The 21,507-nt window shown below is 38.8% G+C and overlaps 2 protein-coding genes across 3 annotated transcripts in view; one reads left to right on the top strand and one right to left on the bottom strand.

The window, feature by feature from the left end:
- Nucleotides 1-224: 224 nt before the first annotated feature.
- Nucleotides 225-5,343, bottom strand: aqp11 (aquaporin 11). Its single transcript, XM_015385632.1, has 3 exons — nucleotides 4,521-5,343; nucleotides 2,670-2,786; nucleotides 225-1,379 (listed from the first exon to the last, which is right to left on the bottom strand). Exons 1-3 carry the CDS (start codon nucleotides 5,116-5,118, stop codon nucleotides 1,279-1,281), a joined length of 816 nt encoding a protein of 271 aa, XP_015241118.1. The 5' UTR covers nucleotides 5,119-5,343; the 3' UTR covers nucleotides 225-1,278.
- Nucleotides 5,344-7,982: 2,639 nt separating this feature from the next.
- The window catches only part of pak1 (p21 protein (Cdc42/Rac)-activated kinase 1), a 70,600-nt gene continuing 57,075 nt past the window's right edge, over nucleotides 7,983-21,507 (top strand). For both annotated transcript variants that reach the window (XM_015385683.1, XM_015385682.1), the window contains exon 1: nucleotides 7,983-8,137. The gene's annotated coding sequence lies outside the window, so the exon portion shown is untranslated. The remainder of the gene's footprint in view (nucleotides 8,138-21,507) is intronic.

Genomic DNA, 21,507 nt, shown 5'->3' with positions numbered 1-21,507 from the left:
ATAGTCAAAATCATTGGGTAGATTTGAATATGTTGCTACTTTTAACTAAAATGTAAGATATACAGCTTATGAACTATTAATGGATGGTATTTAACATCCATCAAAATAAGTTCTTAGAGTGTAGGTGAAAGATTTTGATTGCACTGGGTATCTTAAAGGGCACAGAGTGCGACAGGCTTAAATGCCAAATTTCCCACAACTTTTAAATTATCTGCTAAGTTATTTTAACGATCAGATAAAATATTTAGATGTTTTTGGCAGCAAAATAAAATAAAAAACAGAGCTTTAAAAGTTTTTGCTATGATTCCAGGGTGGCACTGTGGCCAGAGCTTATCAGGGGGCATTTTAAAGAGGCCTTCATGGCGGGGAAATGTTAGTCAATCCAGGTTCTGTGCATCGTGAGAAAACAGCAGCTACGTTTACTATTGGGTTATGTAATTATTTCCAAGTGAAACAACAGTAAACAGAACAATTGAATCTGTTTTTATTTCACTGGAATCTGAAGGCACCAGTGAACATCTGTGCAAAAAGTAAAGGACATGTTGTGCTGAATGTTAAGTTGCAGTACATTTCTGTTTCAAAATAACACATTAAACAATAACACTTGTTACACTTCAATGTTTGGAAATCTGTTAGAAATATTTCACATAAAAAGATGTTTTTGTATATTATCCAAGAATTATTCTATCCACATATAAGTTGCATATATATATATATACCCTCAAGTGTAGTCTGTTGTTGAGTGGCTCTTTAACATAAAGGTTGGTGGTGTGACTCCACCAAATGGCTGGATTATATCATAATACTTTGGGGCTTGTTGGTTTAGTTAGAGCCAAACTCTTCTGTCCTTGGAAGGCTGCAGGTTTCCTGGTTGGAATCCTACAGAATGCTATTCTGGATTCCTAAGGAATGCTCTTTTTTGGCATAAGACTTTTCCTTGTGTTGTAGTTGAAGTTGTTTAGAAAATTAGATAAATGTTTAAACTGCCTCAGGTGTTAAAGATTATTTCTTCTTATAAAGTCAGAAAACTTCCTTAGAGAAATAATCTTATAGTATTAAGAAGTTACCTCTCCTGAATTTTAAACAAAGCCATCTATAGATAGATTACTTAAAGATTAAATTACATTTCTTTTTTAGTTGTGCTTCTGATCCAAATTCTATTAAGTCTCTCAGCACTAATAGTTTTTTTTTTTCAGGCAAAGCAGCTTAGTAGTAACTCTATTTGTTAGGATTTCCATCTAATAGGCTCTGGGGTCAGCATGCCGGCCCCCTGTATGCTCATGTCTGCTTCTTGGCCCGCAGCGGGAGGTGAAGAGACGGAGACTTGGGTGAAAATGCAGGCTTGAGTTTATCTGAGAGAAGCACTGAGCTCATCATACCTGAAATGACAAGAGAATTATGAGAAATTATTTTAAAACAATTTCAGAAGAAAAATCAGTTCAAAAGTTGCAAGATGGTGATCTTATAATTTTATGAATATGTATATTAATTTAACTAATCAGCATGTGGCAAACTTTATATCCTGTTTTTTAAGCTTCTAATAGTGCGCCGTCTGTATTTATAAAATGAGAAGCACTTAACCTGAGGAAGAGTTTAACAGAAATATGGGAAACTGACAAGAGAAACTATAGTCAGTAACATCTAAGGTGTATCCTTCTCAAATCAACACCTTTGTTTATAGATGTTCAAGATCTGCCTGTTTTTCAGTGTAGTCCTGTTTCTCTGACTGTGACTGGCTGGATATGCTCCCTTCATCCTCTGACATGGAAGCTGGCTCAGAGCTCATCTGCCTGGCTGTGTGTTTCCTGGACGGGGCCGCCAGTGGATCTGGTTTACATTTAACTTTTTTTTTTATATATCTGCTTCTGTCTCCTTGAACCCCAGTCGGCCTCGGCAGATGACCGCTCACAATCAGTCTGGTTCTGCTGCATGGTCTTTCGTGTCAAAGGGGAGTTTTTCCTCTCCACTGTCGCTACAAGCATGCTTAGTGTGAGGGATTACCTTAGAGTCAATGAGTCACTGCAATCAACTGGTTTTCCTTAGATAGAAAACTTTGAATCAATTTGACTCTATAATCTGGTTGAATTGTCTCTGTAAAGTGTCTTGAGATGCGTGTGTTGTTAATTGGTGCTATATAAATAAACTGAATTGAATTACTTTTCAGTGGATTTAAATGCAATAATAATAATAATAATAAAATGCAATAAACTACTCTCTTTTAAAATTAATTTAGACAAAGTGAGAGAAATGTTAAAATCAGAACTTGTGATCAAAACCTCTTACAGTATAACGTAGAAAGTAAAAAAAAAAACAAAAAAAACTATGACACTAAGTTGCAACTTTTCTAGTAGAATATAAGGGTCAGATCTGTTAACAGAAAGTCTTTTAAAAGTGTGCCGGGAAAAAAAGGAGCTATGAGATTACAGCACCTAAGCAGCTTATAAGGTTTATGGTGACACTCTGAGTATAAGCATCCTGCTGAGAACTAGAAGCAGGCAGTCACACAAGACAATGATAAAAATATAATCTGAGGTAATTTAAGTTAAAGATGATAATCGCTCTGCTTGAGGTACTTCTAACAAAATATTCAACATTATTAAACACAATCTGACTGCTTATGAAGTGGGAGCAGCTGAAGGACTCAAATATTTCTTTTTCATGGATCTTACCCAAAAGTGGACCCAACCAATACACAAAGCAGTAATCAAGGAATGAGTTTCCACTGCAGGGGAACTGTGTGGAGAAGGCCAACGCTGGGTTAAACACAGCTCCGGTCACCCTGCCGCCTTAAGCACAAACAATAACACAACCAGTTAGACAGCTTCAACAGTGTTTCATCTAAAGCCTGAGGTATAAGCAGTACGGTGTTCTTCCTCGTTCACCAGCCCCCTCCCCATAGCGCTGATCACAGAGGGTCACCTTTGTCACTAATCTCCTCTCTGCATCAATGAAGGTTCTCTGAGGAGTTTCTCTGTTTCTTCTCCCCATCAGTGAATTCAACACAGGTTTCCATAATTGCTGCAAGTTTTCATTTTCAGCGCTGTAGAGACCAGACATCAACCAGCAGTAGAAAAAATATTATATTTATTGCCCTTCAGTGGAGAAATCAGCTGCATCAGCAGCAAAAGGAAGTACAAAATTACACATAAAGATAAAACAAAAATATTATGATCCTCTACTTTTTTCATTTTGGTTTTCATTTTTGTGCATCTCTGCTGTTTAAGTTCCTGCCTTTGAGTTAATTTCTTTTCCCAGAATGGTCCATATTAGCTCGTTCAGGTAGTTTCTTAAAGGTATAGTGGAGGATGTTTTTTTTCCAGGTGGATCATCTAAATAAGTGGTTCTCCTAATTGTCAATCATTCTTGGGATTGTTTACGCAATGCCATCCTATGTCCTCGTCCCCATTTTCATTTACTGGTGGTGAGTCTGATATAGTGGCAAAATAGCAAATCTTCTTTTGGAAAATGAGCTTTTATGAGTGATGCAAACAGCAACTGTTAAAGTTTGCATGAGGAGAAATGAGCTCATGCATGCGTTTAATAGACGTTCCCTCTCGGGAGTGGGTACAGGGTTTTGTCCTTTTTTTTAAAGTAGAGAGGTCTTTTCCAAAATTCGCAAAAATCCTCCACTATACCTTTAAGTTTTCTGTTCTTTCTAGTTTATTCCCTTAGGCCAGTATTAGTTTCTTCCCTCTGTTAATAATGCTCTGTATTTTAGCTTGAATTGAGTCAGACACAAAACAAAAAAATGTTGGAAAAGTCTCTTCCCTTGGCTTTAGAAAAATACTAATTTAGAATATGGCAGTAATCTACATCTGATAAAGGTCAAAGCCAGAAAAACCCAAAGAAAACAAGCAAATAGAACAAGGGCGCATCATTTAGTACATTAAGTGAGCCTAAAAAGCCAAGGTTACAGGTTGCTGATCTAACAGATGCAAACTATGATCCTATTGTAGCACTATTGAGGCATAAATCTGCAACGTTTAAATAATTGTTGATGTAAATTGTAAAGGCAAATTTTCATTTGCTGTAAGGGACAAATCGGTTTCAGTCTCTTCTGTCATTGTGAAAAATTCATTAAAAAATTACAAATGATCTAAAACAGGTTAAAACATCCTAAAATAAGTGTATTTTCATTTAAATAGAGGAGTTAATTATGGTGATCTGTCAAAAAAGATAAATATTAAAATAAGATAGTTAGATATTATGAATGTGAAAAAAGCGAATGGGATTTCTTTTTTATTTTAAACATAAATTATCTTAGTCTGTTGGAGAAGAGTGTACCGGCTCATATCAAAGAAAATATACATTTATTTTGAGAAAAAAAAACGTACATTTTGCAGTGTATTTTCAGTTAAGGAGCGATAATTATAACAGCAGCTATGGGGGCACTGGCCCCTGGTGGCCCCCTGTCTCATCGTCTGTGTAATCTTGAGGTATGGGTTTAATTCAGCTCAAATGAGGCCATAGTTTATATTAATTACATTGAGGCAATAAAAAAAGAAAGCAACTCGGCCTACCCGCATAAACCGCTGTTGTTATGGCAGCAGCCACTGCGTGCACGCGGTATCTCTCCTCCACAGACTGTGTGTGCGTGATGACGGTCTGAACAGCGAAGGCGCACACCAGCTCCACGGCAGCAGCTTCAGGCAGAGAGGCGTGGATCGCGCTGACACACGGGAACCCGAGCAGCTTATGCCGGCTGTGCAGTCCCGACAGTCCCATACCCCAGATCACCGGCACGGCCACGCGCGCAGCCACAGCCGCGGCGAACTGGCACGCGATCCGTCCTAACGCGCACCCGGCGGAGAACCTTGCGCGGTACGCCTGCTCTAGCGCACCGCAGGGGTTTCCCACGGCTCCTCTGAAGGTGAGCCCGTGAGCCACAGACGTCACATACGTCAAGGTGAGCGCGAGCTGAGGCGGGATGCCGCCGACCTCAGAGAGCAGCTTGAGCTCGTGCGTGCAGCAGCAGAGCTGGAAGGTAGACACCAGCTCCACGGCGTAGGAGGAGAGCCCGGGGTCCGCCAGGGCCCGCACCAACATCCTGCGGGTCACATCGCTCAGCAGGACGACCACCGCAAGCACAGACAGAGATACGGCCACGTCCCCAGTCATGGCTCCGGTCTCTGGGCGGGGCTGAGCGGGTTTTCAGCCTCGGATCTGGCCGGTGGATGTTTGTATGGAGGCAGGTTAGCGCTCCTCTACCCCAGAGGATGCAGGGTCCATCCGGGACCAAATAACGCTCCTATCCCGGTGCTGCTCACATGGTGCGGAAGTAACTGAGCCTCAATGTTTTTCTCCTCCTCTCCTGCATCAGCTGCAGAGATTTCCCTTCACTGTCCTCTCTCTATCATATGTTAATAAAACCAGACTGATTCTTCATTCTATGCAAATGGATCCATTTATTTCTGCGGGAGATAAGTCGATTATTCAGCAATTCCTGTTTATAAAAAGGAACTTTTCCCTCTAATTACTCAAAATAAACAACCTTAAACACACGTGTTGTAAACAGGGTTAGTGTTTAATTAAAAGGTCTCACAAATTTAGAAAACTTGCTAGGCAGGGCCTTTTCTAATTAAACATTAATTTAAGGAACTGGAGAGCTCCTTCAGTTTTTGTTATCACAGATCCTAGTTCCTCCATAAGACTCTCTAACCACCACTGTTCCCAACAACCTCAATAAGTTGTTACATTCAAGCTGATTTTTGCACAGTCTGTCATTTTGAACATCTCAGATATTGTTGGTATTTTCAAATAGCCATTACTGTAAAAATGTCCATAGATATTGGTTATTTATTCTCCAGGTTCACAGTTTTCTATTGTTAAAACAATTTACAGTACAGTATTTTATTTGTTTATTTTTTTTAGCTCTTCACTATTATGTTATTCTTATACACCTTTCTAAGGTCCAGATTTGTGTGGCCATTTTTTCTGCAACCTTTTTGCAGCTGTAAATACCAGAATTTCCCCATTGTCGGACAATAAAGGGATTTTCTATTCTATTCTATTCTGTTCTATTCTATTTAACCAGAAAAAAATCACAGTGAGATGACTAATCTCTTGTTCCATGGAGTCCTGGTTAAGACAGCAGGACAGATCACATCAGTTTAGTACATTACAGACAGCTGAACCATTTTAAAAACATTTATAAACCATGGATTTATTTTCCAAACCTTTGAGCAGGAGTTTAATCTGGTCTGTTGGAACCAGTTCCTTTAATTTCCAGTCTTTTTGTAAATAGTTCCATGTTATTGGGGCAGAATACCAAAATGTTATTTACTGCTGTGCAGATATTTACCACAGACAGTAGCTGTGATTCTTTTGAGCTTCAATGACATTGGAAGGCATCTTGAAAGCCCATTTACTATAAAACCATTACTGCTTTAATTTATATGATATAAAGGTTAATCTTAGTCAGCTCAGATGTTGAAAGAATTTCAGAATTTGACCCTTTTTAAGGTGTTGATACAAAAATGAGATAAGGATTTTGCCAAATTGATTAAAACATAAAACTAAATTATTCTTTTCTTAAACAACCACTAAGCCGTATTCTTTGTGATTGTATCCTGAACAGCATTTGTACATTTTGAAAAATCAATAATTAATCAAAGGGATTAAAAGATAGTTGAAATTTTCATAAATTGGCACTCAGTTATTAAAATCTTGTAATATACTAAGTTAGAGTCTGTTTATTGTACTTTTTTTCAGATGCCTTTTCCAAATAGCAACACATTTTACTTAAGACATTAACTGCTGATAGGTGCACATGCTTATTTTATAGAATTTCCCTCTATATTTTAGAGCATTTTGATTTAACACACGCAAACGACCAGAGCAAGTTAATCCATATAAAAAAGAACAGAAACTTTGAATATGAACAAGTAATTTTGATTTCTTAAAGTCCTACTTGCATATGAAATACTTATTCATTGAGAATTGAGTCTATTGGTTTACAAAATCAATTAACTAACATTCTGTACATTTATATTTTTCATTTTGTTTTTATCCACAAAAATAATCTAAGAAATTGTGTACCATTTGTTTGGCCCATGCCATTTTGTGGACATCTAACTCTCTCACCACTAGATGTCACTGTCTCATCACGTCTCAATCTACATCGCGTCAACGTTTGCAGCAATGATTGGCACTGCTTCTCCACCCTGGGTTTTAATATTTTCTTTGTCTATTGTAAGTGTAAGTTCTAATTTACATTTTCCTTCAAAAGTCTAAAATTCTTAAAAGTCTATTATGTTACTACGAAACATAAATTCAGCATTTCAGGTACACGGTATAATTACAAATAACAATTTGTGGTAAGAAATGTCTAAACTGTGACATATTCAAATTAGAATAGCGCTCCAATGAGGCCCAATAATAAAATCAAATGTACCTTTTAAAAACAACATTTTAGAAAGAGTTACTAGTAGGCTACTTATCAACAATCCTAATTCCTATATTAAAATGTCTGTTCTTTATGTATAACCGTGTAATATAAATTGTTACACTTTCTTAAGCTGTATGAGCGATAACTCAGCATCATTATGAATAAAACAGTCTCTGTACTCTATGTTTTGGCTTGCTTAGTGAATTGAGAACTGATATAAATTAAGCTTTTATAAATTTAAATGTACTTTCTCTTGTGATTTTTTTTAAGGAAAAAAACCATTTTGTAGCTAATTAAAGTCAAAGATATTTATAAATTCTAAATTATTTCAAGATCCACAGGTAAGGTAAAAGGTTGCACCTGAACGCAACGCAACATTTTGGAGATATCGTCATTGTCTTTGAACGTACCATCGCTGAATCTTTACCGGCAAATTTGGACCCGCCTCGATTTTTAAAATGACGTTTCTCTCAGCCAAAGAAAAGCGTGGTAGACCCCCGGATGACCAATTATATTCTTGGAATCACGTCACCGAAGGCGGGCCTTTCTTTGCAGCAGGCTCCGCTAACAATAGCCTGGGCTCGTCAAGTTCTCTGGTTAAAAAGGAGCAGCCAGGAGGGCGGCGGAGCGGAGCAAGTCTGAGCCGACAGGGAGAGACAGAGTTTGGTGGATATATGAGACGGTGTGACACACTGACGGAAAATTCCCACAAAATAATTTCGGGATTTACATTTGCTGACAGACCAAGTGGTGAGTATTTTTTACTATTTTTCCAGCCGTTGGTGCGGATTCAGCAGGCGCGGCGGTGCGCTTTGATCTAAGAGGCTAATTTCCCTGATAATCAGAGGGTTAGTGCTTACTGTAGTGGACTAGGAGCACAACATTGCCTTTGTGTTCATTTTCTACACGCACAGCCCCATGCTGGGTGATGGACATGCACTTAGTGTGGACTTTTAGTCTGGAACGGTGAGGTTTTAGCAGGAGGCGTGGGTGGTGTGATTATTTATTTTATTTTACCGGCTACCTCCCAGATCTCCACTTGGCTGAGTGAGTTTAACTGTGCAGCTGAAAGCATGAATGAATGAATGAATGAATGAATGAACTCTTCACTTTCTCACTGCATAGCTGTCTTCTGTTTGACCCTAACAACACAAATTAGACCCTGGGATTGTGTTAATGTAATCCTGAAATCAAATACAAAAAGGAAACATGTTTAATTACATTTTTTGGGGGTTGAAAATACTCATAAGTATGCAGTGTGTGTTTAAAAAATAAGATATGAATTTACCTATACATTGCAAGTGCAATGCAGGTTACATTATGGGCTGTTTTATGCGGATGATTATGAAAAGGCAGTGATAAAGTATATAGTTGTTTTTTTTTTTTTTTCAGAAAAAAAGGAAAATCTGAATTATGTGACATGCATTAGTAGTTAGTCCTGAGTCATTATGTTGCAGCTTTTACTGTGACAACAGCTCTAAGTGTTTTGAGGCATGTCTGTACCTGCTTTGCACATCTAGAAACTGGCATTGTTCTCCATTCTTCAAACTAACAATGGATGAGTCTGTAAAAAGCAACTTTAACATTTTGTCATAATTTAATTGTTCTGGACTATAGATTGATACAGTTTTTTTTTTATAAAAGTCTATCGATTAGTTTAACAAAAGTCATACCGATGCCAGATCTATACTGCTGATTTTTTTGTGTGTGTGTGTGAGTCTCCCTATGTTTACATGATCACAATGTTAACACATTTGCAGATTGGTGGCCTAGTGGTCAGGGCATAGAGCTTGGAATCCTGAGGTTATGAGTTTGATCCCCACTCCCTCAGACGGCCGCTCTATGTCCCTGAGCAAAGACCATTAACCCCACACTGCACTGCATGATGGCAGCCCACTGCGCTGCTCAAGGGGATGGGTTGAATGCAGAGGAAAAATCTCCAATCTGCGATCAATAAAGTTAAATTATTATTTACTGCTTTACTCCAATCCATTCTGTTAAAGATCCAGTGTTAGACCATTTGTCCTGCTTCTAGGTGAAAAAAAAACTAAAAGAAAACTAACCAGCTTCCCTGTCACTTCTGAACAAAACTATTCCCATATCATGATACTGCCACCCCTGAGAAGCTTTACAATAGTTTGTTTTATGAAGGCAAAACATTAAGTTTTTGGCCTCATGTCAGCATCTTTGTTGGGTTCTTTCCTCTCTTCTATTTGTAGAGAGCATGACAGATTTTCTTAGTAAACCGTGGATTTCAGCAGAGTTACCTTGAGCCTCCTAACTGCCTCTCTGGTCAATTCCCTCTTTGTCTTGCCTGTCTAAATACTGTATGCAGACTGTCATGTTTTCTATTTCTGCAATTTTTCCTTAAAATTTCTGTGTTCCAGTGGTTTATAGTGCTCCATGGCATTTTACAAGCTCATGGCATTGTTTCCCTGGGTTTTCATGATGCTGATTTTTTTAATTATGTCTAATGTAGGGATGATCTGATCCTGTAAATATCTGAAATGGGTCTTAGATAAGCCAAAAACAAATTTTAGATAATATCTGCCTAAATATAAAAATTCCAATATAAAAAAAGCTGATAGAAACACTTCTGTTGAAAGTTTATCTAACCCCTTAGTTAGTAAATCAAATCATGATTCAGTTGTTCTCATACCAATTATTTTTGATGATTCTCCGTTTGAGTGGTGTCACTTGTTTAAGCCTTTTTTCTGACATTCCAGGTTACGAATGAGTTTTAAAGTTATGCAGGCTTCATGCTTATATCGTGTCAGGTCAATATTGGTATCGTATTTGAAATGAAAAAGTTTCCCTAAGTTTAATGGAACAGATCCCACTAGAAATCAACCAATGATTTTGTTTTGTGACCGATGCCAATAACGATTATTTTGGCATCAGTTTTACTGATCCCTGATATGTGCTGTCCGTTATTATGATTATTCCTTTTTTTAGACCAATGTTACTTTTTTCTTCCACCCTAACATAAAAAAGACAACGAAAAAAAAATGCATTAGTCTCAAAGGGCAATTAAATAATGATAATAATTGTAATTAAAAACCTTTAAAGCCACCCATCTTTCACCTTTTCTGATCTTCCCTTTTATGTGTCTCTCTATGATGTCAACTCACATTAAAATGTATAAAAGATTGTAGATATAAAATCTCAACAGACTGCAGGCCTTGGCAAAGTACTGTGTATCTGGTAAGATATCTGGTTAAAATGTAATCAAACATTCCTGTGAAGGCAGCGTGTTGACTTTACAGTGACCTCATTGTGCTTTGCACCGCCTGCTGTGTCTTTGACTGTAGAGAAGAAGCAGTTTCTGGTTGTCTAGGGTTCGTGCAGCGCCGTGCTTTTTCCACACGGCTCAGCAGAAATCCCAGTACATCTTCGCATCCATGCAAGTTAATTTTGTGGGTTTGGCCACTCTGCTGCACAGACATCTGCTACATTGCATTGATTGGAAAGAAACCAGGACACGTTTGGCATTCTTTAAATTAGATTCACAAGCTAGATCTGCCCTTAGTGCTGCTTCTTGACTCTTTAGAGTCAGCACCAGCTTCTAGTCAGCTGACACATTTTCTGTTAGGGTTTCTGAGCTAATGCTCGCTGAGGCAGACAATTCGTCTCAACTGTTCTGGATTAGGATTTGAGCAACTTCAAGGAATGGTGCCTCTGTCTTAAATTGGGTATTTACCTTGTAAAGCATCCATATAATTGACTGGTGTCTTTGATTGTTCCAGCGTGCTCCTTAATATCAGTACGCATGCATCATAATTAGTCATTAGGTGTTTAGGCTTTGTTAATCCATCATTTCTTTGCATACATGATATTTTCTCTTAAAGGGTCCTGGTGAAGAAGAGTCTGGACATTTACGAAAGTTTTCTTTTTGAAGTTTGTCCTTTAGATTTGACTCTTAAAAGTTAAAATAAAGGCTTTGCATAGTACCTAATTCTTTATGCCATTGTCAGCTTGCATCTTTTGCTGATGCAAACATTGTATTTTCTGGTATTTTTTTCATAGATTAAACTTAGATGGAACAAGCTGTATCTGTATGAGAAGTTGTTTAAGAGTCTAACATTTTTTTTTATTGCTAAAGGTCACCACTGGTTGATCCCTTGAATTTGCTAGCAAATTTGTGGTCGATGATTCAAAGAACAAAGACTGAACTGTGTTATTAAGTGCGTATATACAATCCAACATAAAATGAGGGCAAACCAGAAGAAGGAGCAGTTGTATTGGTAATTGTAGCAGGAATAAGTAGTGGTAGCAGCATCTACACCTATGACAGAGGGACTTTTAGCTGCCAGACGTTTTAAGTGAACAAAAGTGACAGAAAAAGCAAGGAGTTCCCCTGTGATGGATTCCCAGACTTGTCCGTAAGCAGAGCTCCGCTGCTTGGAAAATTCTCGAAAGCCCAGTTGAAAATGGGGCTGAATGTTTTGCAAAAAATAAACATTTATATTATATATGTGATAATGATTTTAATTTTCTTTTGCTCTGGCCACAAGCATGAAGATGATTTACTCGACCCTGAAGACGTGTTTTCCAGACTACATTGTCACAGGACTGTTACTATTTTGTGTAAAATGCTCACTTTTACTTGCATACATGGATCTGATTGCTGACTGAAACTCTCTTTCCTTTTGTGTGAAGGAAAACCCACCTTTAATGTATTACTGCCACTTAAAGGTCAGAAGGGAGAGTCTTACTGCTCTTAAATGTAGTGTGATCAAAACTGAGTTCCTCTGTGATGGGAAAGTTGAGTTTTGTTAAATTGTAATTATATTGCAGATACAATTAACTTTCCAACTTTCTAGTTCAAAGTAAGGTCATTGCAGATTACCCCATTATTATGTTCAGAGATTTTTTCTCTCTCAAGAGGAGTTGAAATAAACCTATAAAAAACAAAAAATTACATCTCAACTGTACCGAATTCAAAGTAGAAAGCAGTCCATTTTTTTCTGCTTAACATACCCGAGAAAATGATCCAACTTCTCATTTTAACAAAGTTCTTGTTTTGTATTTGATTGGTACTTGCTAGGGCTCCACAGTATATCAGTGGGTAGCACTGCTGCCTTGCAGCAAGAAGGTTCTGGGTTGTATTCCTGGCCCAGGGTCTTTCTTCATGGAGTTTGCATGTTCTCCCTTTGACTCGGTTTTCTCCGGGTACTCTGTCTTCATCCCCAAAACCATGACTGTTAGGTTAACTGGCTTCTTTAAATTCTCCTTAAGTGTGATTGTGTGCATGAATGTTTGTCCCTGTTGTCCTGTGATAGACTGGCGACCTGTCCAGGGTTTACCTGCCAGGGTTTACCTGCACCCCTTGCGCCCCCAGCAGGGATAAGCGTGGCAGAAAATGGATTGGACTTGCTATAGCCAAGTACTAGCCTGTCAATACTTGAACTCATACTTGGGTTGGAACATTCTAGGTATATTTCCATCCCAAATTGTCTTCTAATAGTAATGGAATAATTGTTAATTTGAGTTTTTAGACTTTAAAACATGCAAAGCGTCTTTACTTTTATCCTCAGTGGTTGTTGAATTTAGTTTTTGAAGTAAACAAATATGTTAGAACCCTTTAAAAAGGATCAGTTGGAAATTAAGACCTCAGAGAAACCTGCACATATGTACAGGCCAGTAGCAGACTGCATGTCAGGAGCATCCTATGTTGAACTGAGTAGGTTTAAGAGGCTATAAAGGAGTTAAATCCAAACTTGGACCATAACTCCTCAAGACAATGATAAAATCATAAAATCTGCTTTGATAGATTATTGAATCATGGGACATACTTTTCCCCATGCAGCCTTTCTATGGTAGTTTATTAAACAAGGGTATTAATGTTCCTTTTTTTACTAATAATTATAGATCCTAGTAAGGACCCTATCACTCAAAGTGTACTTTGTTTTTACAGGGATGGTATATTTTCTGTCTAAAGCAGCTAAAGAAAGTTGTATTTATACAATTAGGTTCTTTACAGCAGCAGTCTGTGCATGTAGACCATGCTGGTTATCCTGCTGCTCTTTTCCGAGCTAAAATCATGAACATCAAAGACACAAACCCTAGAATAAAGCAAGATGAGAAAAAGTGAATATGAGCATGCTAACTAGAGGGTCGGGTCACGGCTTCAGGCTGATAGCGGCGCAGTTGTTGCCATGGATATCTGGGTGTGGTGAAAGGAGTGTTTTATTGTCCCATGTGAAGCATGAGGCCTCACAGTTGTCGCCCTGACACCTCAGCAGCATGAAGGAGGGTGAAAGAAGGCAGGGAGGGGTTAATGACCCATTTGGCTCCTGCTGCTGTGACTTGGTTTCTCCAGGAAACAGCAGACCGTTGTCAAAGCATGTATGTGTTATCACTCGGTATGTTTTGGCTCCGTCTCACCTGTCATTGAAGATATTTCAAACACCCAGATAGTTTGTTAGGACTGACTGACCATAAGGAGCTACTTATTACACGGGACAAGCCAACTAGAAGACTTTCGTTCAGCTCTTGTTATTTATAATCTCCTAATCTGTCAAGGTGCTGGAAGGCAGGTTTGTTACTGCTGATCGAAAGGAGACTGGTTGTTTTATCATCTGTTTCCAGTCTTGTGATTTCCCTCAAGAGCCAAGGAAGAGCCGGGAAAATGGTGAACAGGCACATATTTCACTGCATGTTCAGATGTTCATTTACGGACTGCTGCAGTATCTGTTTGATTTTATTATTGGCTTGTTTTCACATTTGCATCCAAGTTAAAGATTGTTAGTTTTTAAAGCGTTATTATTTCTAAGTGCAGACTCATTTATGAAACTGCTACTGACATAAAACTCTAATTATCATTGATAATTCCCTCTGCTCTGCTCACTCACAGACCAACATAAATAATAAGATTGGCTGCGGAGCAGCAAAAAGCAGCCAGCAGCTGAATAATGCATAGACTGTCTGCCTGGAAGGCTGCTGAGCACGGCGTCTAGACCAACCCCAGCACCAAACTATATGCCTGCTTTATTTTTTTCCCCCACGAAACCACTGGAGTGGGTCGGTCCAGAGGAAAGCTTTGATCCTGGATTGATTTTTCCATCTTGAAGTATTAAATCCACCCCACGGATGTGAAAGCAGATAGAAAAGTAAGGGTGTAAGCTGGAAATAATTGGTATGATTCAGCTTTGAAGCGATGTTTCATTTCACTAAACCTGAATCGGGTACACTGACCAATTAGAGGCCCTGCTACTGATTAAAGGGGGGAGAGGTGGAGCTTCTTTCTTTGTAAATAATGATTAAATGTATGTGTAATGTTGAGACATCCCAGTAGATCTTTTCTCAGCTTTTGATGTTTTTTTATGCTGCATGTGTTTTCTAAAATTACCATATAAATGACTTGACCTTCAGAAATATGCTAAAAATCAAAATTTAATCTTACTGTATTTGACCTTAGGCAGCCATAGCCGTACCAGGGATAGACTGTAACACTAGGCTATCCAATAAAGTGGATATCAGAATAGGATACCCTGCTTCACATGTCACTTGTGCATGCACATGTGGATGAGCATCTTGGTCATGAGTGATTGCAAAATGTTTAAGGAAGTGGACTGGCTGTTGAGATTTAGCTCTGTTGTGAGAAAAAAAAACAAACAGTTTCTAAAAGCTTTGCTCTGAATTTGAAGCTCTCCGTCTAGACCCTGACTGATGGTTAAAAAACACGGAGGACGATTTTTGTGTCTGGAGCAGTCAAATCATGTTATTCTTGAGTAGAGCGCAGCCTAGGTGAAAGACATGAGTCTAGTAAGACCAAAAAACACTTATTTGGCGACTACAGAGGTTTGTAAGTGGTTTTTAAAAAAGTGCTTTCATTGATGGTCTCTCTCTCTTTGGTGTGCGTTTTGCTGATCTGACCCTGTCCTCCTTCAGTCTCCTGCTTTTGGGTCCATAATGGGACATGGCTGGCCATCCCTTTTCCAGGGTTCTTGACATAATCTCCCACTTCTCCTACCTAAACTCAAGAGAACCGGCTTGCCTTGCAATCCAGGCGTTTATTCCCCTAAATTGGGTAGTCTCTGTGGAGTAAGGGGTTGTGGTGTGGAGTCCACTGAGCTGGTTTGGTCATATCCCTTTGGAAGATAAGTAGCTACGCCACAGTGTGAGCAAAGAAATTTAGCTCAACCAAATTAGGCTAGAAGACTTTATCTTCCCTCTGACCAGGAACTTATTGGAATCCCCCATAACAATCCTGAGAATCCCTCTGAGAAAAGGATGACTAGGTTTCCCTCTGGATTACCTGACCTCATGACTTCACCTCAGATTAGAGGAACTAATTGGATGTAGATGAAAGATGGAGCTACTCCTCTTCTGTAGCCATTTTTCCTAAGTAGCAGTGAGATGTTTTTCAAACAGACACCTTTAACAAGTCAACCTCTCAAAACCAAACCGGGTCGCCATTTTAAAGCGTTTAAATATAATAACTCAGAATGCATGAAAATTACACTGGTAAAATGTTTACCAATATAGACATGTTAGACATCGTTGGAAAGCTTAGATTCTCCACAATTCAGCCACCTCGTTCATTTTATGGACACAGCGAGCACCAAAGCACAATTAACACAGACCTAGCAGCATGTCAAAATGTAAACATGACAAATCAGCCACAACAAGCAAAGATGTCTTCATAACTGCTGTTCAAAAAAAAGACCTATTATTTTGAGAATAAAAAACCTACTTTGACTCATGGTTAAACTGATGCAGCTTGGGTCTTTTACTCACCCAATTTTCATGTATATATTCAGAAACTAAAAGGTGTTAGCTTTCAAATAATGTATCACACATGTAATTTGGGCTTCCAGTTCCTAAGTTGTTTGCTTTTCCATTTGGGTATGCAAAATAGGTGAGAATTTCCCAAAATGAGATGGAGATTAAGAGGTTAAGTTTGCAATTAGGTAAATGGTAAATTAGCCACATTTAAACTAGAAAAACAAACTTTATCTCTCATTAAAATGATTTTTAAAATATATGTGAGCCGAATCTTATGTAAACACGAATTTATCAACTAGATTATCAAATTTGTAAACAGCGTTTAAGCTGTCAGTCACTGAGGTGAAGAGCAGATTAGTGCGAGCTGAAGTAAAAAGTCGATGTGATGTAGGTGCTAATCAATGACGGACTGTACTTGATGATCTTGGGGGAGGTATTCAATTGGTCCGCTTTGAACGGATCAGAGCTTGTTTCTCCCCTAATTCTAGTCCTTTTGTACCAGTATGAATAAAGACCAGCTAACTCTTCTCCGAACAAAACAAGGCCCATTTTGTGAGGTGGTCTCATCCTCTTCCAAATGGACTCTGGTGCTCCAGGTATAAATACACAGGGATCAGACCCATAAGCAGAAACAATACGAATCTTTGGACTTAGCCACTGTGGTGGTAAACATAATGTCCAAATTATAAATGTTTTGCTGTCTGTTGCTTAGCAACATGACTACCAGCAAGCCATGGATCTCCCTTGGCTTAAACAACGCATTCTCCGAAATGTCTCAAAATTTAAACTCTACATTGCCTGAGCTGCTATAGACACTCGCAGTGCTTTTGCAGCTGTAATAACATAATTGCTAAGCAGAGGTGATGCATGCAGGAATCCCATTAATTTTCCTCCATTTCAGAGTCTGTTCTCTGTCCTCTGTAGTCATTTCTGACCAATTGGAGAAATAATTGCTACATGTGTGGCTTTGCTGAGAATTTAGTCCACTTAAAAAAATGTACATTTTGAATACAAACTGGGCCAAAAACATAACAAAAGTCAGCTTTTGGCCCGGAACAAACAAATGGACCAAAGGACTTATTTGATGTAAATACACCCTTAGCGTGCTTAATTCGAATCTGTGATCAGGTTTACAGCTGGAAAGGTTGCAGCCATCCTAACAGGAGGATTATGTTATATGAAAAAAGCCATGTCCAGATATTTTTATTAAGCCTATTAAGTTTTAAGGGACCTATGCTTAGGTGGGAGGAGAGGAAAGACGGGGCAGATTTTAATTCTGGAGATTGTAGAAGAACAAAATGCATTTTCCCAGTTCTTTAAATAATCTATTGGCTGATGACTTCCTATGGAAAGTTAGCAGCTTGCTGCACACCTGCTCCTATCCAAGGAGGTTTGATCCAGTTTCAATCCGTGTCTTCTCTTGAGATCATTCTGTTTCAGAAAAACAGTAGTTATTTGTGATATTGGCCATCCCATGTTTAACTATGAAATATAACAGATATTAGACATGACAGATGACTGTAGATAAGATAACCTTGTAGAAATGCAGAGCTTGGGCATAAAGATGGCTAAATATTTGGTTGGGGCTTTTTTTCTCTGTCATGCCTCAGCTTTACAGCCTCCGAGGATCAGCCAGCTGTTTGAAGCTGAATATTTCAGTGCTGAAGTATTGCGATCACACCCTGCTGCCTTGGAGAGATGTGATGTATTTATTTTCTTTGGTCTGATTGTGTTGGATCATCACATGATTTCATACTCTGAATCAGTTATGCGGGTTTTTGCATTTCTGCAAGGATGAGAGAAGGCTATATCCAGAGAATAACACAGTTCAGTCAATTAACAAGCACGAGGTGAATCAGTTCATTCTGGATCTCTAAGGATATTGATGTAAATACATGACTTCCATTATTGTAAAAAACAAGATTTGTTTCAAATATGAAAATATGGCTCATGTTCTAAAACTAAACTAAGAGCTGACCTGATTCTGTTATTTATAGGGTCCATTTAGTTATTTTCAGCCTGTGTAATAATTATTAATAAAGTGTTCAGAGAAGATCCTGTGGTTAGAAAGCACACTTGCACTTAAACTAATAAAGATTGTATACGTCTTTACCCATTAGGCTGGTCAGAGTAAAATAAGTGAAACTCATTTTTTTTATTATAGAGGTGCTATCAGGTGATCCTTTTTAGATGTTTGTAAAAATAAAGCTCATCTGTTGTAGTTAAGCTTATTTAAGTCTCATAAATACAATGAATTATCATAAGCTGTCTCCGTGTTGCGAAATGTGACTCCTTGAGAGGGGTCTGGTTGCAGACCTGCACTGTCAGGACCTGAAGTTTATTGTTGGTGTTTTATTCTAAGCCTTCTCCATAAGTGCTGCTTGATTTTATTAGAAAATTAAGAGGACATATTTTATTCTGTGAGGTGAGTGCCAACTTAAATGTGCCTTTTTCCCATTTAAAGACCAAGAAAACAGTGTTTCATATAATATTTTGGTGATTTTCTTTTCCTTATTGCAAGATTATCTTTCCCTTACAGACGTACGTTTCAAATGTGACTCCCACTGTCACTTCCTCTGAAGTTAAATGCTGCACATCATGCTGTGAAATCTGCTGTTTCGACCATAAAAACACTTCCAAGAAAATTAAATAGATTGACATTTGAAAGTTTGTTCTGTGTCTACTGTTTTTTCCAGTGTTGTGGCGAAAAAACAGAAGTTTTTGGCTATGTTGGTGATGTACCTAGGTATTTAGTAATTCACAGTGAGAACACAAAGACAAGTTCATTTAAAATCAAACTCTTATTGGCAAATCTATGTGGTCCAACAGCCAATGTAAGAACATAGCACAAACAATACTAAAAGGATAAAGTTCATGTAATATACTTGAAAACACACATAAAATATGTCTTCATAAAAGTTAATTTTGATATTTTCTTGCATTTTTTAGGCTTATCCAGTTGAAATGGAAAGAGGTTTTATTTCTGTCTGAGTACCATCAAAAGCCAGCATATGTCATGACAACATGTGCTCTGCATTCAGATTGCTAGGAAAATCTAGAATGCCTTGGCAATATGCCTTGGTGAATATTTTAAAGGGCACCTATTATGCCTCCTTTGAAACTTTTAAGGATAGATCTATGACCTATACAGAACATGTTTATTAAATCATTTTTTTGGCACAGAATCCTTCTTAAAGAATATCTAGCTCCTCTAGCTATCTATGTTGGGCTATTTTTCAGAATGAGCTTATTTAGTCTGGAGCTCATTTAGGCAACTAAAATTTAAACTTGTACTTTGTCCACTTTGAATTGGCTGCAAATGCCCAACGTACAACCACACCCACAAACTGAAGAACAGGAACCAACTGGACAACCAGCTGGGAAGCAGCAGACGTTTTCTGAATGCTGAGTAAGTAGCCTGTTGTTTGTGGCAGCTTGTGCTAAGTGACTAATTATGTACATGTGTACAACCAATCATTAAGAACATGTCTGTCATTTTGAGATTCAAAACAAACAGTAGGGGCAGCACTGTCCTTCAGTCAAGGTCTTTTGGTAAATCCTCTCATTTGATGTCGGCATTTTTAAGAGTCCCTCGTGAAGTGATTCTCATCAACTACAATTGTCTTTGGCAACATGGCATAAATGGCCATTGAAAATAAAATAAAGTCCTGCGACCCTGTTCTCCATGATTAGGAAACTGTACATGGATGTTGTTTATTGCAGCCAGCAAGAAAACTTTGGCTTTTCAGGCACTGATTATGCAGCTGTAACTCTGTTCTTGTCTACTTCATTTTTCTTGCTTCCTAATGCAGCTCCTGCTAGACCCAAAAAAATCATGTGCCTGAAACCAAATCCTGTTTCTCTGTTATGCTAGGTTCACGCCTAAAGCAGCAGAGGCAGAGGTTGATGCGCATCAAGGTGCAGCAAAACGTCCCGCAGTGCGTTTTGAGCAGCTGAAGCAGTGTGTCATGAGCTTCTGACGCGCGGAGCGTGCTGAAAACACAGCAACATGGCTGGAGTTGCTGCTCGACACGCCACATAAACCAATCAGAGAAGTCTATCTGGGAGCTGGCAGGGATAGAGAGACAGAGCACTGATGATACAGATCTCTATGATCACTCCTATGAAACAGTTTATCAACACCTACATTAACTTAAGATGCTGAAATCTGCCGGCAAAACATATTCATGATTATTATCTTGGTGCCTGCAGTTTAGATTACGTACATGAAAAACGCCTTCCAGCCGCCACGGCAAACCGCCAACAGGCAACCAGGCCATAGGCTGCTGTTGAATGGGATTCCTAGTGACAGCGCACCGCCGGTATGTGGGGGTCTGAGCGGCTCTGACAGCGAAATATTTGAAGGCAGGATGGTAACCTGGAAGAACTAACTGCAAAGATGAAGTTTTCAGAAGGACTTCCTCACTTAAAAACATATTAAAACTAACTGATCACAGCAAATATAGCTGCCATTGTTACAGGCAAAGAAAGTATAGGGTAGCTCCACCCAACGTGCATTAAACCCACTTTCCCACTGCGCAGCCAGAGCCCCAAAGATGCTTCAGCTCCCTGTCAGAACTAAATCTGAACAAGCTTCAAAAATGAAGCGGCACGTGCATTTTTTCTGCTTGCGGTCTGAGTGTAGCGTTAGACATTATACCTGCCAGGAAGTCAGAAAAACCCTGGAAAGGCAGAAACTGATGGTGAAACCTTCCCATTAAAGGAAATGCCACAGATAAACATCAAGTTGCTCAGGTTTGGTATCTGTTCTATTGTGATGGGGGTGTAGAGGATGGTGGGAGATCCTCTTTGGGACTTGCATTCTTTCCAACAGTGTTTTTGCTTCCACACTTCAGTGTGGCCATAACCCTGGCATGTTCTGTTGCGCTGTTTGGGTCACAGTTTGTGTAACACAGCCTTAATCCTGTCTGAGGGAACACGTTAAAGCTTCTGAATTTATGACCATCTCTCTTGTCCTCGTTTACTAGAGTCTCAGCTCACTTGTCCAGAACGACAGTTCTTCAACACTTTCCTCCCAGTAAATCTGATTTTAATCCGCTGTTTTTCTTTTTTTTACACACTGTGGAAAATCAGTCTGTGTCTCTGGTCTGATTCCCACACTTGTTTGTGGCAGTTTTCCAATCAAAAGTCTTCGTAGCTCAAAAAACCGGCTGCTGTCTGTCTGTAAAACTTACATTACATTCACATAATTTGAACCGGTTTTTAGAGAGCAGCCTTTGTTATACAATACTGCTGGACATCCAAATGAACTGATCAGGGATGAGAGTTATTGAAGCCCTGAGACGCTGGTGTTGCTGGTGCTGATATGATCCAACCTTTGGTCATTCCGTGGAGCAATCCCACTGCTTTCTGAGGCGTGGCAGTACTGG

This window comes from Cyprinodon variegatus, unplaced genomic scaffold, assembly GCF_000732505.1.
Source record: "Cyprinodon variegatus isolate N-32 unplaced genomic scaffold, C_variegatus-1.0 Scaffold345, whole genome shotgun sequence".
Lineage (NCBI taxonomy): Eukaryota > Metazoa > Chordata > Actinopteri > Cyprinodontiformes > Cyprinodontidae > Cyprinodon > Cyprinodon variegatus.
Note: the sequence above shows the minus strand (reverse complement) of the source record. Positions and strands in the feature narration are given on the sequence as shown.